General features: G+C 41.1%; 1 protein-coding gene across 9 annotated transcripts in view; it reads right to left on the reverse strand.

The window, feature by feature from the left end:
- sema5a (sema domain, seven thrombospondin repeats (type 1 and type 1-like), transmembrane domain (TM) and short cytoplasmic domain, (semaphorin) 5A) overlaps nt 1–14,598 on the reverse strand; it is a 237,150-nt gene that overhangs the window by 68,668 nt on the left and 153,884 nt on the right. For all 9 annotated transcript variants that reach the window (XR_011885429.1, XR_011885428.1, XM_072253474.1 and 6 more), the window contains 2 exons: nt 12,361–12,568; nt 5,650–5,767 (listed from right to left, as the gene is read on the reverse strand). Coding sequence is in view for 7 of the 9 variants with exons in the window: in XM_072253474.1 (XP_072109575.1) it covers nt 5,650–5,767; nt 12,361–12,568 (326 nt within the window). In the remaining 2 variants the exon portion in view is untranslated. The remainder of the gene's footprint in view (nt 1–5,649; nt 5,768–12,360; nt 12,569–14,598) is intronic.

A 14,598-nucleotide genomic window follows, 5' to 3' on the forward strand; every position in this document is an offset into this window, starting at 1 on the left:
ATAATTGTTACTTCAGATCCAATGCAGCACAAAAAATACACAGGATAAAGAACAGAATAAAAATAAAATACATCAGATGGCTTATACATATAGATTGTTCGTGTGTCCATAGATTGATGCTCGGCTGTACTTAATGTGACCAACAGAAAATAATAAAGTAGTGGTGGTGCTCAAGGGAGGAGCTGTTGATCAGCCTCACTGCTTGGGGGAAGTAAGTATTTTTGAGTCCGCTGGTCTTGGCGTGGATGTTGCGTACCCTTCTCCCTGATGGGAGTGAGACAAACAGTCCAACAGTAGGATGAGTGGGATCCTTCATGACATTACAGGTCCTTTATTGGTACCTTTCTGTAAACATTTCCTTAATGGCTGGTAGGCTGGTGCTGGAGATGCACTGGGCAGCTTTGACTACCTGTTGTAAAGCCTTCCTGTCAGTCGCAGTGCAATTTCCGTACCAAGCAGTGATGCAGCTTGTTAAGATGTTCTCAACTGCACATCTGTATAATGACATAAGTACAGATGTGCAAAGTCCAGCTCTCTTCAGCTTCCTCAGAAGGTAGGGGCATTAATGAAACACACACAAAAAATGCTGGTGACGCAGCAGGCCAGGTAGCATCTATAGGAAGAGGTACAGTCGACGTTTCAGGCCAAGACCCTTCGTCAGGATGAAGGGTCTCGGCTCGAAACGTTGGCTGTACCTCTTCCTATAGAAACTGCCTGGCCTGCTGCGTCACCAGCATTTTTTGTGTGTCTTGCTTGGAATTCCAGCATCTGCAGGTTTCCTCGAGGGGCATTAATGAGCTTTCTTAACAGCGTAGGGTGTGTTCTGGGACTGTGAGAGTTTGTGTGTAATGCTGCTGTGCCACCAATGTAAAGACAGGTGTGAGTGGTGAGTTCCCCTGCAGTCAACGACCATCTCCCTTATCTTGATGACATTAAAGAAGATGCTATTTGCCTAACAGCAGGACTAGAGTTCTTTCATCTCCTCTCCGTAAACTGTCTCATCGTTGTCTCTGATGAGCGCCACCACTGTCGTGCCATCGGCAAACTTGACAATGTGGTTATTCGGGTGTTTGGCCGCGCAATCATGAATGAGCAGAGTGAACAGTAGTGGGCTCAGCACACAGCCCTGGGGCCTCCCATGCTGAGAATGACGGGAGAGGGCAGCTGTTTTGCATCCCGACTATCTGAGGTCTGTTCATTTGGAAGTCCAACACCAAGTTGCGCAGGAGGAATTTGTTCACCAAGGTCTGTGGGACAATAGTGTTGAATGCCAAACTGAAATATTGTATCCTTGTTTTCTAGGTGTGCCAGGGCCAGATGTAGGACAAATGAAATGGAATCTGTCATAGAGTGGTTCTGTCGGTAAGCATATCGTGGCACAAGCAGACTTTATGATATGTGCCATTGAAGGTCCAACTTGCTCTAATCATTGACCATACTGGCCAGAATACAGGGTATTCTCATCATCTTTCCAAAACTGCACAGTTAATCCACAACTTCTACATAGGGTAACATTTAAATAACACTCCGTTTGGAAACTGTGCATTTTATACCAGATAAAGGAGTAAAATGAATTGGCATCACTCATATTGAACACAAAAGGAATCTAAGCTATATACATGAATGTAGTTAGAGGGCTGATTTCTGATTATAGACAATATAATTACAGAATAAATTAGACCTATTGGTCGTTCATCAGTTGCCTACGGAAACTGGCACTTTTCCAGATATCGATTGTTTTTGCAATTGCCATAACCAGCTCTAGCCTCCTGATCAATTGCTAACTCCTGCGTTCTTTAAAAGTGGTGTTGATCTGAAAGGTTACCCCTAGATCTTGCACCACAGATGCTGTCTAACATACAACATATTCTACTTTTACTTCTGATTTCCAGCATCTGTGACTTATGCTTCCTGGCACCTTCCAGGTGACTACATTGCAAATTGTAATCTTCTGCTTCCTCAGTTAAACTTTTAAATGGAGGTATGTGAAGCATATGCCAAACAGGGAGTTCTTCATTTAATTTGCACAGCAGGCACAATAAGGAGCTTCTGATCCAGTGAAATGTCTGAAGCACTACTTCAAAATGTCACTGGTAATTAAGTTACTTATATAGGCTTCACTTCTACAAGAACATCATTAGTGAGAACTGAGAGACCCAACATGGCTTCCAGCTTGAGTTGGCCTTCAAGTATCTCTAGCGAGGATAATAATCTTAAATCAAATACATTGCTGTCTGCTCTTTGGATTTGCTTCATACAGTGTTGTTGGTCATTGACAAGCTGTGAAGAGAAGGAGTAGAACCTGAAATGTGCACCTGGCACATCTTTGGAGCTACAATCACCAAAGTCAGTAAAATAACCTGACTGATCCAGGGCTACATGGAAAGCCAAAAGCATTCAAGTTAAGGCTGTGGTCAATGGCCAATGATAATTGCTGAAAAGGTATCATTGGAAAAGGATTAGGTATTTTTGATATCCCCCTTCTGATTCAGGAATTGAAGATAACACATTTAATATTGTGGTTCCTTGTAGTTCTAAGAGTCAGGAAGGTTAAGCACCACTCATAGATTATATGGGACCTGATCCAGTCTGTTTCCTGAGTAATCCAAGTTGGTGCCATTCAGTCACTGTCCAGTAACTGAGAATCACAGTTAGTGCTAAATTGCTTGTCATGGTCATTCCTTACAGAGAGTCATCTGGTACCTCTAGTATCCATCTCTTCTTTCTCCTTCTCAGCTCATTCTATCATACAAAAGAGAACAGAATCTCCAGAGCCTGAAAAAGCACTAATAGCTCAGCTTTATGAAACACAGAAACATAGAAAACCTACAGTACAATACAGGCCCTTCGGCCCACAAAGCTGTGCCGAACATGTCCTTACCTTAGAAATTACCTAGGGTTACCCTTAGCCCTCTATTTTTCTGAGCTCCATGTACCTGTCCAAGAGTCTCTTAAAAGATCCTATCATATCCGCCTCCACCACTGTCGCCGGCAGCCCATTCCATGCATTCACCACTCTCTGTGTTAAAAAACTTACCCCTGATATCTCCTCTGTACCTATTTCCAAGCACTTTAAAACTGTGCCCTCTCGTGCTAGCCATTTCAGCCTTGGGAAAAGCCTCTGACTATCCACACAATCAATGCCTCTCATCATCTTATACATCGTCTTTACGAGATTATTTTAAATTGCTGCAAGTCTGGTTTACTGTAATGCAGTAAATATAGTATCCGAGAGCCATGATCATTGTGAAAATTTACTCTCCATCCCCTCAGGATGTCTGTACAAGGAGACTTCCATGATGAAGCAAGGATGGCCTGAAATAGAAAAGCTATCAACACAATTGCTTCTAACTGGGTTTATAAATTCCATGTCTGTCACTGTAACCCATGCCTCTACTCAGAGACACTCCATGCTTGAAGAAGAACTTCATAGCATTGTCTTCCTAACAGTACATCCTAATTATATGTCTATTGTCAAACTAAGCATTATTTTACCAAAACAAAATTCAAAGTTTAAAGACATTGACCGTCTTGTTCAGAATTGAACTCTCCTTGTCCAGCCTCTTCACAATTCTTTACCCAATACCATATAGTATTCAACATCTCACATAAACAGAATCGTTTTCTGCAATAGCATGTTTCAGGACTTCCACTGCTGAGTTGCACTACTGAACATTGATGACCAAGTTTTATTAAATGACAATGAACTAGGAAGGCTTAAAGTAGTTCCTGAAATCAAAGATCAGAAATCTGCAACGATCTAGTTCTGATGAAATGTTATCTGCTTCTCTCTCTGCAAACGCTGCCTGATGTAATCCAATTCCTTGACTCCAAAACAAATTTTCTCATAATTAGCCATATAGTAAGTCCCATCAGAGTGTGGGGGTTGAAGGAAGAGGGGTTATGTAGTGCTAGGTACGCCAAGGCATGATGCTGAAATGACATCGTTCAAAAGTGAACACAAAATTATGTAGGAAATTAATTAGTAAACTTGGCAGGTATCCTTCTTTGCTTCTGAATACTTTGTATTAACCCTGCAGGCCACTGGACTTGAGAAACGGTTGTAAGAGGCATAAGGCAAAGCCGTTAACATTTCTGGCAGTGTATATTTCCTGGATGTCATTTGTAATAAAGTAGAAACATTCGACTTCTCTTACATCAATAGAGTGCACAGAACAGCTGGAGGAGTAATGTTCTTTCTGCCATAATCCCACTTTTTCTTTTACTCTTCATAACTTAGTTTGATCATTCAATAAAGTATCAATCTTTCTGTCTACATGAAAGCCCATGCATGGATTTCCTCCCTAATTACTATCTACTTCCCATTTGAGGAGTGACCCATGAATTTTGGATCAAGTCCCATATAATCTATGGGTGGTACTTAATCCCCCTGCTGCTTAGAAAAACAAGGAATCATAATATTAAATGTGTTATCTTCATTTCCAGAATCAGGAAGGAGACATCACAAAATACCCAACAAATTCCTGTTGTTCACAAAATACCCAATCCTTTTCCGATGATACCTTTTCAGTAATTCTATGACATAAACAAAATTTATGGCAGCAATTGCATTAAGGAAGAATTGATAACTATCACTTGCTAGAGATAATCAAAACCATGAAATCAAGAAAGAACCATTGCACAAATTTTAACCAAGGCTAGATAGATCCCGTTTCAAATATTGATTGTAATACAAGGATGTTGATGAAAAGGCATGCCGATTTATTTTGTTCAGATGTTATGTTCAGTAACTTGCAACCAAATGATTATTGAATGAACACACCACTCTGTGATATCAGGCAAGCACCACTGAGAATTTTTCTTCTTTCTCTCCCCTCATGGAATGTGGAAGCCCCACCCCCACACTCACCCTGCTTTCAAATCTCAGTGGAGATGCAAAGGCCAAGAAGCCAACTGAATTTCCTATTTTAAGGTATGACCACCACCCTAGTTAGTGGAACGTAACTCATGGCATCCTGGGAGAGAAACAGCAAATTGACTGAGAATAGCTTGAAGGCAGTTGACCTAATGGTGGGCATCCTGCTTTTCTCTTCTGTTTCAATTGATCCCCATATTTCGGCCTCCTGAGAAGACCTTGAAGGCGATCACTGGGGTGTGCCAGCCCCCCCCCCCCGACACTATAGCAGCCGCTTTCATTCATCCTCTCAACCAGAAACTCCTTTTATGTGGCGGAACTGCACTGAAGACTGTCTTGCAGTTCTGACCAGTCTCAGAGTGAGGCTGTGGTAATGGACAGAAAACATACCACATCCCTTCACCAGAGGGAATTCACACTACACAGCCCAAATTCAACTGGAGAAAAGATGGCAGTGGTGGCTGAGGATACACTCAGCTATAAATCTCTTATGCCTAAGAGCCTGTGGCTGAAAATTAGTTTTTTTAAGCATACATGACAGAATGGGTGCTTGATCAAATGTGGTGCAGAATTATGTTCACACTATGCTAAAGAAAGGAGAAATTGTAAATATGAGTTCAGCAGATACAGACCTGAAGATGGGGGTGGGGGAAAGTAATACAGTTAGTTTTTGCTTTGACCATTTCAACATTTTATTTTATTTCAAATACCCTACACTTTGCAAGTTGAAAGGGAATTCGTCAGTTAATGTAATTTACCATCTTCATACTCACTGGGCACAAGCTGATGTTTTGTTCCCACTGGGTCATACTCATGCTCTCTTCCAATGTTGTGCATTTCTTCAGGACCAAGTCCCAGCCACAATAAGGGTCTCGAGCTCCCACACATGAACTGTAGGATAAAGGCATCATCTTTTAAATGTTTGGCTTTAACCTGCTCATAAAATTGCAAAGCACCGTATGAAAAACATCAATGCAATGTGCAACTTCCAGGTGTATGCATGTGCGCATATTTGGGCCAGCTAGACTTGTGTCTTTTGTTTTCTGTCTGAAAGTCAAAAGGCCAGCAATTTGAGACAAAAGCAGTCCTTGTGAATCTGTAGTAGAGCTTAATCTATTTTCACAGCTATCAACACATTTGAAAAGCCTATAAATGGGATTAATGACTGGCAAGAGGGACACAGACTGCAAATATTTACTTGTGGCTCTGTGTCCCTTTTATTGGTGGCTGTGTATGTGATTAAACAACTTGATGCAGAGAACCTATGAAGACTGTGTCCCAACAATTACAGCGGGACCATGGTCTGTGAGAGCTCTACCACTGAACATCGTCAGTTGGAGACTTCGCTTCACAATGGATAAGATTCAAAGATAAAAACTGGAAGATCGGGTGGGGAGGGTATGCACAATTCTTTTTCAACCCTCCTAAAGCACATTTAGGAAAAAGTACAGGCTGGAAATTTAAGACTTATTGAATCAGAGTTATACAGCACCAAAAATCTTTGGCCTCTCACATCCAAGCAGATCTTTTTCTTTGCCCATCTACACTAATCAGATTTGCCCATATTAGGCCTGTATCCTGCAATGCTTTGCCTACTGAATTCCTTGTCTAAATGTGATCACATCAGATTGCACCACCTCCTCTGACAGAGAGTACAAATATTAGGCTCTCTCTATGTACAAAACTTTCTCCCTCAGATCCCAGCCCAGGGTATCTGCACAAATCATCCACTGTTTATTCATTTCCATAGCTGCTGCTCCAGCATTTTGTTTGTGTAAATTTGAAGGTCAGCATTTTTTAAAAATAACGTGTCGAGCCACCATAGTTCTAAGAACATAATAGGAGAACCCGTCAAACAGCATAAATAAAGCAGTAACCTCCCATCAAGGTGACCAAGGGCTAGCTTTGACACACCCAACCACACAGCTCAAAAGCATCCAGCTTAACATGTCAGTCCCTTCTTGCCTTCCCCAAGCAGGAATGGTTCCCTCTTTGTTTATCAGTAACCAATGAAACAGAATTCCCAATTACTGGACATCCTCCCAAAATAATCATGCAAAAAAAGGAATGGTTTCCCCTCTGCACTTATTCAGATTGGGTTCCTTTCATTGTGTGAATGGTTTGATATCCTGCCCCTGCCAAATTTCATCAAAGGTAGACTAAAGGAACCCTTAAATTTTCTCAGCATTTGACATCACTTGCACTGACATTTATATCAATGTGGTATAAATAGTTATTATAGCATCATCACAGTAACATTTATGTAAGCACCTGAAGTCAGCTATCATTATTAACTTAATAAACATAATGAACTCACCACTTACTGACACATAACCAGAACAACATCTTATAAGCTTTAATAAAATCCTGCACCAGAAAAGTAGAGAGTACATTGAAATAAAAGAGACAAGTGTCCATTAAAGTTATAATAAAGGAACTGCAAAGATCATCTACAGATAATTACAATATGCCTAGTTTCTAAAATGTAAAAAATACAAAAGTCAGCAAATAGCTCAGACACTGCCCTGATTGCTTTTGTATTCATAAACATGTCAAGCACTTCCATTATAATTTCAACCACGAAAAGTTTATTTTTCATAATTCTCCTAGTTAATCCATGGCCGAATATTTCTGCTGATTAACATTGCCAAAGCAGCCTAGACATAACTTTTGTGATCTCTGCTTTGAAAACTAATCCAAATGAAGCTTAATGCCGACGAAGAGACAAAATGTGAACTGCAATAAAAAACCCCCCAAAGCTGCTTTGATGAGAAGCTGGCTTGATGGAAGATAGGAGATGAAAAGCCTATGACTATCAATACATCATTAAGTACCTCTGTATGCTGGCTCAGCCAGAATGTACTGTTGAGTGGTTTCTGCCTTCAGCTTCTAAATAGACAAGAAAATTGAAAAGGGAGTAACTGGAATCATCAACCCATGGTTTTAGTGCTCACCACTCAATGCCCACAATCCCCAGAGTAAACTGAAGTGAACAGTGGCTGTCAGCACTATGCACTCCAGACAATGAAAGCAAATAAAATAAACTCCCCTATTATCAGAACCCTAGTCTCTTCAATATTCCTTTGTGTACTGACCACAATTGTTCTACTTACACTGCACAACAAATTGCAAGATGCCAGCACTGACTATGATTAATGTAATATCTACAAAAACCTGCATTCTCCTGATAGCGTTAGCTAGAATGGTACCGTTTTTTCTGTGAGTGACTTATCTTTCCATCACTGATTCAGCAGCATACAAGAGCTTCTGGACTCTTTTGCCTCTTGATGAATAGTTTTCAGGAAAGCTAGTGATGTGAAATATATAGTTTGGGGGTCAGTCCAGTTCTATCCAAACCAAGTGCTATCGCCAGTTATCCGGGCAACGTATCCGGGCTGGAGACCAAAGGCATTCATTTTTGTGCTAGGGTGTGTTATCCTTTGTTCCACAGTATTGCAGCCACTACACAGATCCAGCATTCCTGCTCACAGATGATGAGTATTGGCAGGAAATATTGTCAAGAGATTCAGCAGGGTTGGGTTGGGTTCAACTGGACAAACTGGAATGAAGGGACAAAAGAGTCTGAAAACAAAGTTGAGGATACAGGTGAGATTTAGATTCACTGTTAAAGATCAAGACTTAATTGCCCCATCTCTCCTTCTTCTCACTCTCTCCCATAATGAAGTTTCAGAATGCATAATACCAGTGTCTCTCTTACAATCTGTTATGCTTTTAAACTCCAAAATTCACACTACTTTTTTTTTCCATATCTGTTTCCACCCATCACCTACAAAGCCTCCATCTCTAAACTAATCCCTCCTCTTCACCAACTTTCTCATCTACTCAGCCAGATTTCATCCACCCATCATTCCTACCGTATCTAAATTCACTTAACTACCTTCAAACTCTCTGTAACTTCCCATTCCACTTTCCTGGCTCCATCTGCCTATCACTATTCCACTTCAATAGATGCCATCTATCACCTCCCAGATTCTCTCTCACCTCTTTCAACTGGCTATCTTCCTTCTGCACTCTTAGCCATGTTGCAAGGTGTTGACCCGAAGTATCGACCTTCTCTTTAGGCCATAAGACCATAAGACAAAGGACCAGAAGTTGGCCATTCGGCCCATCGAGTCTGCTCCGCCATTTTATCATGAGCTGATCCATTCTCCCATTTAGTCCCACTCCCCCGCCTCCTCACCATAACCTTTGATGCTCTGGCTACTCAGATACCTATCAATCTCTGCCTTAAATACACCCAATGACTTGACCTTCACTGCCACCCATGGCAACAAATTCCACAGATTCACCATCCCCTGGCTAAAAAATTTCTTTGCATCTCTGTTCTGAATGGGCGCCCTTCAATCCTTAAGTCATGCCCTCTCGTACTAGACTCCCCCATCATGGGAAACAACTTTGCCACATCCACTCTGTTCATGCCTTTCAACATTCAAAATGTTTCTAAGAGGTCCCCTTCATTCTTCTAAACTCCAAAGAGTACAGTCCAAGAGTGGTCAAACGTTCCTCATATGTTAACCCTCTCATTCCCAGAATCACTCTGGTGAATCTTCTCTGAATCCTCTCCAACATCAGCACATCCTTTCTTAAATAAGGAGCCCAAAACTACACACAGCACTCCAAATGAGGTCTTACCAGTGCCCTATAGAGCCTCAACATCACATCCCTGCTCCTATACTCTATTCCTCTAGAAATGAATGCCAACATTGCATTCGCCTTATTCACCACTGACTCAACCTGGAGGCTAACCTTAAAGTTATCCTGCACGAGGACTCCCAAGTCCCGTTGCTTCTCAGAACTTTGAATTCTCTCCCCATTTAAATAATAGTCTGCCCGTTTATTTCTTCTACCAAAGTGCATAACCATGCACTTTCCAACATTGTATTTCATTTGCCACTTCTTTGCCCATTCTCCCAATCTATCCAAGTCTCTCTGCAGACTCTGTTTCCTCAGCACTACCAGCCCCTCCACCTATCTTTGTATCATCAGCGAACTTAGCCACAAAGCCATCTATTCCATAATCCAAATCGTTGATGTACAATGTAAAAAGAAGCAGCCACAACACGGACCCCTGTGGAACACCACAGGTAACCAGCAGCCAACCAGAATGGGATCCCTTTATTCCCACTCTTTGTTTCCTGCCAATCAGCCAACGGTCTATCCACATATGAAATTTTCCCATAATTCCATGGGCTCTTATCTTGTTTAGCAGCCTCATGTGCAGCACCTTGTCAAAGGCCTTCTGAAAAATCCAAATACACAACATCCATTGCATCTCCCTTGTCTAGCCTACTTGTAATTTCCTCAAAAAATTGCAATAGGTTTGTCAGGCAGGATTTTCCTTTAAGGAAACCATTCTGAGTTCTACCTATCTTGTCATATGCCTCCAGGTACCCCGTAACCTCATTCTTGACAATCCACTCCCAACAACTTCCCAACTTCCACAGGTTTCAACTATTTTTCTTTTAGCTTCTCCCACTCAGGCCAAATACAAGGTATAGCCATGGGCACCCACACAGGCCCCAGTTATGCCTGCCTTTTTGCCGGCTACATGGAATCTTCCGTGTTTCAAGCCTACACTGGTAGTGCTCTCCAGCCTTATCTACGCTATATCAACAACTGCATTGGTACTGCTTCCTGCACCTAGGCTGAGTTCATTAATTTCATTAACTTTCCTTCCAGCTTCCACCTTGCTCTCAAATTATCTCAGACACTTCTCTCCCCTTCTCAATCTTTCCATTTCCATCTCTGGAGACAGACTGTCTACTGATAACTTTTATAAACCTAGTGACTCTCACAGCTATCTTGATTATACCTCTTCCCACCATGTCACTTGTAAAAATGCTACTCCCATTTCTCTATACCTCCATCTCCACCACATCTGTTCTCAGGATGAGACTTTCAATTCTAATCATCTGAGATGTCTTCCTTCTTCAAAGGATTGGTTTCCCTTCCTCTACCATCAATGTTACCCTCTCCCACATCTCCTCTATTTTCTGGACATCTGCCCTCACTCCATCTTGTCATCAACATAACAGGAACAGAGGTCCCCTTGTTCTTACCTACCACCTCACAAGCCTCTGTATCCAGCATATCACCTCCATAACTTCCACCACCTTCAACAGGATCCTTCTACTAAATACATCTTTCCCTCCCCCCTACTCTCTACAGGTATCATTTTCTATGTGCCTCCCTTGTCCACTCCCATGATCTCCCCTCTCGTGCTTGTCCCTGCAAACGGGTCAAGTGCCATACCTGGCTCTGCAGCTCTTCCCTCACTAGCATTCTGGACCTCAAACAGTTCTTCCAGGTGAGGTGACATTCAACTGCGAGTCTTTCAGGGCCATCTGCTATTTATATTGCTCCCAGGATGGCCTCCTGTACATCAGGGAGATCTAACATAAATTGGGAACCACTTTCTCTGCCACAGAAAGCTTGGTTTCCTAGTGGCCACCCATTTTAATTCTACTTCCCATTCCACTCGTCATTCCACAGCCTTCTCTATAGTGACAATGTCACTAGCCTCAGATTGTTGGGGGAACATTCATATTCCACCTGGATAGCCTCCAACCTGATGGCATTAACATCGATTTCTCTAACTTCTGATGATTTCTCCTTCCCCCCCTTTCCTTTTCCATTCCCATCCTAGCTCCCAACTTACTTGTGCTATTCCCTCACCAGGCCATCATCTCCCTGTAGTGCCCTTCCTCCTTCCTTTCTCCTATTGCCAGCTGTCCTCTCCTATCAGATTCCTTCTTCAGTCCTTTGCCTCTTCCACCTATCACCTCCTGGCTTCTCACTTCATTCCCCCCCACCTCCCTCAACCACCCACCCACCCCCTCACCTGCTTTCACCTGTCACCTTCCAGCTTGTACTCCTTCCCCTCCCCCACCTGCTCATTCTGGTTTCTCACCCCTTCCTTTCCAGTCCTGATGAAGGATCTTAGCCCGAAACGCTGACAGTTTATTCCTCTCCACAGGTGCTGCTTGGCTTGCTGGGTTCCTCCAGCATTTTGTGTGCACGTGCCTCTACAAACACTGCCTGAGCCATCGAATCCCTTCAGCAGTTAAATTTTTGCTTCAGATTGCAGAATCTGCAGCCTTTTATGACAATACATCTCGTAACATGCTTCTTTGACTTGTGCTCTTTTAAGCTTTTATACACAAATTTGATGGCTTCCTACACTTTAGAGGCTCTGGTCTTTCTCCGATATAATTAAATTGTATTTGAAAATTCCTCACCAGGCATAACCAGAAAGGACACTGTTCAATCTGTACAGATAAAAACTGCAAAGCTGACATTTCGGTGTTAGTATACATGAAAAGAATAAGCTAATAGTGGTTTTCCTGTCTTTCTAAATGCCATTTGAGGCTTTTCAAATATGAAAGCAGAATGCAACCTTTTGACAACATAGCTGAAATATTCTTCACACATTCTAAAGTGTTACAATTGTTCAAAGATGTTACCTTTGGCTCCTGTAAAAGGTGCAACGTTTGAGGGGTAATCTTATCACATGTTCCTGAAGACCAACAAACAGAACACTTTGACTGTGTAGGATCTGGAGGTTCTTTATGGGTTCTCGTCGATCAGCTGGAAAAAGTTCTATTTCTTCCAACAAGCAGCCACTCCCACTTTGGTTCACAGGGACAAGAACTTTCTTAATGGTCCCATAGTCTGTAAGGCAAATGCAAAAGAGATTCTAATCAAAAGAATTGGTGGAATAATGGCCAATAACACACACTATTCACTTATTTTTTGTTTCCCAAAATGAATACATAATATTAAATATTATGTATTAATTTGTGTTATGTATAATTTATATTATGTATTCATAAGTGTTCATTTTGAGAAGCAAAAATTATTAATTGAAAATTGAGAATGAACCAGTAAAATACACATCAAGATATTATAAAAATTAAATTTAATAACATTTTTCTCATTGGTAAGTAGTTAGAACACTAAGGATACCATCTGGTGTTAGGAAATGCAAACACAGACATCTTAAGAACTGGAGATTTTTTATTAGAAAAATTCAGATTACAGAACAAGGCAGAGCCACTTAAAATTATTACAAGAACTTTCTTAATAGATAGAACTACTCACTATGTCAATAGATAGAAGGATCCCAGTTGAAAAGATCAAGAGAAGGCAACTATGCATCAGCAGTTAAAATAAAAGGAAGACTTAGCAGTAGATTCAGAGGCTAGAACAGCATACGTTTAGTTGTCGAGGCAGAAACATTATTAACATTTAAGATTACGTAAGTGATTTGCAAGTAAATATGATATAGAACACTCTGCTTATGTGCAGAGTAAACAAAATAGACAAAATAAACCAAATGGACTGCATCATGTATTATCTTTTATGTTTCTGTTTTCTTCTGTTACAGTAACAGCAGGAGGCAAGTATTTTGCTTTTTGCTTTGACCTTGTCAAAAACTAATCCAGTATAAGAGGCAAAATCATTGGTCTGGATCAACAGCAATAGCACATTCAAGGAAGCAGATAACAGAAACCTTGCTAGACATGTTTAATAATTCAATAGGGCAAAATATAGTCAGCCAGATACATAGCATTACAGCTTTATTTAAGAAGGGAGATAAAACATGGCTTTCTAAAGACCAGACAACTTAATAATGGTCTGTCTGTCTAGGTACCATATCCGATGCAGACCTTGGTGACCATGATTTTTCACATAGATCTATCCTTCATTTTTTGGATGACTTCCATTTCCTCGATGTGCAGCCACCTGGCTATGCTTTTGATGTATATAAGCCGAGGTCTTCCTCTAGGTTTACTCCCCTCAATCTTTCCAGAGAGTATGAGTTTTTCTAGTTCATCTTTCCGCATGATGTGTCCCAGGAATCTGAGTTGTCTTTCTCTTATTGTTGGTATGAGTGATCGAACTGCTTGGGCTCTTCTGAGAACTTCTTCATTTGATGTGTGTGTGGTCCATGATATTTTTAACATTCTCCTGTAGAACCATAATTCAGCTGCTTCTAGTCTCTTTTCCATTGCTGGGGAAATGGTCCAGCATTCACTTCCATAAGTCAGGGTAAAATAAGTGTAGCACTGCAGTATTCTGTTTTTAGCGTAAGTGCTCATCTTTCTGTCTGTTCATATGGTCCTCATTTTTTTTTTGGAAAGCTTCTTTCGCTATTGCTATTCTGTATTTGATATCTGTGTCGCACCTGCCATTACTTGTTATTAGGCTGCCAAGATATTTGAATTTGTTGACTTGTTTGATGTTTGTATTTCCGATCTTGATCACACATTGTGGGATGTTTGTCTTTCTGGAGATGACCATGCTTTCTGTCTTCTTGGTGTTGATTGAGAGGCCTCTGTGATTACTTTCTGCTGCCACTATAGTGAGTAGTTCTTGAAGTTTTGTTTCTCAGTCAGCTATTAGTACAATGTCATCAGCATACCTGATGTTATTTATATTATGGCCTCCAATTGTGAATCCTTTGATGTCTTTGATACTTCTCAAGATATTTTCACTATAGAGGTTGAATGAGTCTGGCAAAAAGACACAACCTTGCCTGACTCCTCTCATGATATTCACATACTCACTCACTTCTCCTTCTATTCTAATAGATGCTGTCTGGTCCCAGTATAAGTTTCTTAAGAAACGTATATCTTTCCCATCTATGTCAAGAACTTGAAGCATTTCCAGAAGATCTTGCTGTCTGACAGTGTCAAAAC

This window comes from Mobula birostris, chromosome 3 (genome assembly GCF_030028105.1).
Source record: "Mobula birostris isolate sMobBir1 chromosome 3, sMobBir1.hap1, whole genome shotgun sequence".
Lineage (NCBI taxonomy): Eukaryota > Metazoa > Chordata > Chondrichthyes > Myliobatiformes > Myliobatidae > Mobula > Mobula birostris.